The following is a 4,525-nucleotide window of genomic DNA, read 5'->3' as shown; positions in this document are numbered from 1 at the left end:
TTAAATCAATAATTATTTTGGCAACAAATAATTCTACGATCCTAGACTTTATTGTCTCCACACAAGATCCTGACCACTTCCATCTGCATATTCTTAGAAGGGCATGTTATCTGTAAGGATCCATTATTATGACATGTTCACACATCCACACCTACAATACAATAAAAATTATTAAATATGAAATTTTCTACATAAATTGTATGAGTCTATCATTAAATTGAAGAACTTACAACGAGGAGATGTGTGAACCCTTTAAGAATAGGAGCTTGATTTCCCTCAAGGCCCTCTGACTTCGGCCTCTATGAAAGCATCACACCAATGGCCCCTAACTATGGGCTCATATAGTCATATATAACTTTACACCATTTATACCTACCTAAATTAGCAAAATCATCTACGCATTCTATTAGTAATTGTATTGATAATCTAGATATACTACTAGTAGTAGTAAATAAAACACAAACAAAGAAATACAATATTAAAAATTGACAAAAAAAAAAAAAAGAGTATCAGTTTCAGCAGATGAAGGTTGTTTGCTGAGGTTGATCATCTTGTTCTCTAGTTCCTTCTGTGTACACTCCACATTACTGAAGTGTTGAAGAAATAGTGGGGTGGTGGTTGTATGCTGCTGTAAATTTACTTCATCACCTTGGTCTAGGAGTTCTAGAATCAATGAAACATCTTTCCTAGTGAAGCTAATCTCCTTATTATGAAAGATGAAACATCTAGCTTCAACATCTCAATTGTCAAACATATTTTGTATAAGGCTTCGAATATTTGTAATTTTAGGCATGGCTACTGCCCAAGCAAATGGGCTTTCATTAATCAACTCCATCTGCCAGTCGTTTATATGTAGTGATGATGAAAACCCCTTAAAGTGGGTGTAATTACTTTTCCAATGCACTTTCTTACGATATGCATAGGAAGTAGAAGTTCTCTGGCTCGCCATTTAATTCTGTCAAACAAATACATATGATCTTAGTGATACTCAGTTGGCTTCATTAATATGCAATTAGTTTCCACCCATAATATAATACATTACACTATTATTTTTTAGCCATAATATGATACATTACAATGTCTATAATTTCTCCTAGGTAGTACAATGTGATTAGTAGCTACTACAACATGAGTACTGATCATGTTGTAATAGCTAGGGTTAAGTAGTTGATATAATAATAATAAGCCAACCGGGACTGTAGGGTTTAACCATATTGTATCAATCATTAGGGTTTAACTACGTTGTAGCAGCTTATGAAACAATAGCTACTACAATAAAGATAAACTTTTTTTAAACCCTCTATTCACTCAAAGTAACTCTTCAATCCAAAGACATATAATCATTAAACATCATTATAGCAACTAGGAGACGAATCAAAATCCTAAAAATTCAAACCCCTAAACAAAACGAGAAGAATCAAAACTTTAAACCCTAACACAATACTTATGATAGAGGCGAAGATTTGGATGAGAAACAAGTCATCGCGGTGAGATTGATTGACGAAGACACCGTGGGCCACCGATCTACTATCAATGAAATTCTTTCAAAATATTTGTCATACGGTGAGTTTCGGGGGTAAAACTTTGGCTGATGAGGGCAAAAAGGTAATTGCATAATATATTTTTGCACAATAATTGTAAAAAGGTAATTGGTAAGAAAATGTTGTTTGGCAATCAGTAGTAGCAACTATACGTTGTATCAACTATTCTAGAGTAGCTGCTACAATGTATAGCAGTTAATCTATAGTAACTGCTACACGTTGTAGTAGCTACTCTTGAGAAGCTGCTACATGTTGTAGCAGCTTCTGATGACTAGCTGCTACAACGTGCTGCAGTAGCTGCTACAACGTGCTGCAATAGCTGCTACAACGTGTAGCAGCTTCTAACTATTTATACATTAACTGATACAACGTGTAGAAGTTCATTTAATTGATCTAAATAAAAAACTGAGATTGATATGATCTATTATTGCTGGAAAATGCAGAGTAACATCTTGTTGAGCGTAAATAAAGAAAGAGGTGCTACAACGTTGTAGCAGCTAAATATCCAAATTAGTTGCTACAAGGTGTAGCAGCTACATCCACAATGATAGATACTACAACGTTATAGCAGCTATCATTCCAAGTAGCTGCTACAACGTTGTAGCATTTAACCGTCGATTTAACTACTTCTACTATGGAACATAATTGCTACAACATTGTAGCAGCTATCACTGTGGAAGTAGTTGCTACAACGTTGTAACAGCTAACATTCCAAGTTAGTTGCTACAAGATGTAGCAGTTAATTATCGAAGTAGCTATTACAACGTGTGGCAGCAAAGCAAAGGCACTGCAACAGTAAAAATAATTTTAAATAATTTTTTACCAAGTTGATATACATAACAAAAATATTTTTAGGGGTAATATCTACTAGAAAATATAGTTGCTACAAAAACGTCTTACCAAGTGGTTGTTACACGTTGTAGCACCTACATGGACAGTTAGCAGCTACAAGGTGTAGCAGTTAACTATCGAAGTAACTACTACAACTTGTAGCAGTTAACTGTCGAAGTAGCTATTATAACTTGTAGCAGCTAACTGTCCAAGTGGCTACAGACATTTGTAGCAGGCGTTGTTCTTGCATGTTGTAACATAAATCCTTCCTTCTTATATTCCTTTAGGATCACAGTTGTGAATTACAACTTACAATGAAATGATTACCATTGGCTATGAAATGCAAATGGAATTAATGTTTGGCAAGTTACCTGCAAATTATATAAAAAAAAATGGTATCATAGCAACTAAGGCTTGTGCTTGGTAGGATATATATATGGTGCAAAAAAAATTATACAAAACTGAATAATAAACAGTGGAGGGGAAACGCTTACGATCGAGAATGGAGAAATGAAGGCTTTTACGTAGGCTGCAGGCCTTTGTGTTCGACGCGCAATTTGGGGAGCTTCAGTCAGCTGTGACGGAAGACGACAGCAAAGGAAGAGGCGAGAGCGAGCAGGAGAGCAGCGAGGGAAATTTAGAATTTGGGAAAATTCGCTCGTTGATGTTTTGAATAGAAAGCGGAAGGGAAGAGAGAATAGGAATATTTTTTTGCAAGGGAATCGAGCTGGCAATACCACGTTTGTGCGTCGCTCATGGTCACGCACGAAGCATTGCTTAGCATATATATATATATATATATATACAGAATTATTATGCTATGGACTCTATCATACGGATTGTTACGGACCAACTGCCATGTCATATTATTTTATTTTTTTTAATACAATATTTTCTCTTTCTTAATTTTTTTCTTCTTCTTCGTTCATGCTGTAACGAAGCCACCTCCATTAATTCCATTAATTCACATCCGGATTCCATTAATTCACATCACATCCGGATTAGACGAGGGAGGTAGTCTGGATGAGGATGCCCATGGAGGCTACGGCAGCGCGAAGGTGCGCAAGCAGGCCGCTGAGGAGGATCATCAGTTCGTACCACCACCATTCTAGGCAGACGGAGACGCAAGATGGTGCCGCAAGGCGGAGCAGCGCTGGCCACCCGCGGAAGCATTCGCCGGAGAGGAAGCCGCCTCCACCGCCGAGACACGTATCACGGCATGCGCCAGAGAGGAGGAGGCAAACAAGGAGCGAGGTTGAGGTTGGTCCACACCATGGCTGTCGCCACGCCAGCTATGCCGAGGCGGAGGCGAACGGCGAGAAGGTACGTGAGCGGGCCATGGAGCGCGACGTAGAAGGAGGAGCAGTAGGTGACTGGGAGGGTGATGTTCTGGGAGCGGAGGAAGACGCGAAGCGGGTGTAGTAAGGACAGGAGGAGGAGATCCGACGAGGCTACCGCGACGAACACCTGCGCTGCCGTCGCAATCTCCGCGTCCTGCCCGCATCGGAGGAGGATGGTGCGGGCGTTGAACCAGAGGAAGGCGATCAGGAGGGAGGCGGAGAGGAGGAGCAGGGTGGCGCGCTGTAGGGTGAGGCCGGAATCCATGCGGCGATCCCCGACGTGTTCACCCCTTGGGCTTTAGTGTGGGTGGGTCCAGGCGGCCGGAGGCCGCCTGCGGTGGGCAGATGGCCGGCGGGCGCGCGAGAAGGCGCGGTGAGCGGATGGCCGGCGGGCGAGGAGTCACGGTGAGCAGTGGCGAGAACGAGCAAACACAAAAAAGAAAAAAAAAGTTATATTTAAAAAATAAAAAAATATTTAAAAAATCAAATTCGGTAGATCGCGGATGAGTCTGCATGGCCAGGTCTGCATTTTAACAAAACTCTATATATATATTAATGATTTTTATTCTTCTGGTTAGATTAGTTGTAATAAAAGATTATTTTGTATGGGAATGTTATGCTATACACCTCCGTGAACCTCTAGTGTTAAATTTTTTAAAAAAAAATAGAATTTAGAATTTAAGATATAATATTTAGATTAAAGAAATTAAAAATAATAATAATAACACAGGCTCAGAATATTCAGGATGGATATCGAGCAGTTTTTTTTATTTTCTATCAAATTTAAATATATCTATAAAGAGTCTTAAATTC

The 4,525-nt window shown here is 39.4% G+C and overlaps 1 protein-coding gene across 1 annotated transcript; it reads right to left on the bottom strand.

The window, feature by feature from the left end:
- Nucleotides 1–3,373: 3,373 nt before the first annotated feature.
- Nucleotides 3,374–3,977, bottom strand: LOC122004224 (protein DETOXIFICATION 48-like). The gene is made up of 2 exons (XM_042559146.1): nucleotides 3,617–3,977; nucleotides 3,374–3,564 (listed from the first exon to the last, which is right to left on the bottom strand). The coding sequence occupies exons 1-2, from the start codon at nucleotides 3,975–3,977 to the stop codon at nucleotides 3,374–3,376; spliced, it is 552 nt and encodes a 183-aa protein (XP_042415080.1).
- Between the last annotated feature and the right edge of the window lie 548 nt (nucleotides 3,978–4,525).

The sequence above is a fragment of the Zingiber officinale genome, chromosome 7B (genome assembly GCF_018446385.1).
Source record: "Zingiber officinale cultivar Zhangliang chromosome 7B, Zo_v1.1, whole genome shotgun sequence".
NCBI lineage: Eukaryota > Viridiplantae > Streptophyta > Magnoliopsida > Zingiberales > Zingiberaceae > Zingiber > Zingiber officinale.
The sequence above is the reverse complement of the archived record's forward strand: the minus strand, read 5'-3'. Positions and strand labels throughout refer to the sequence as shown.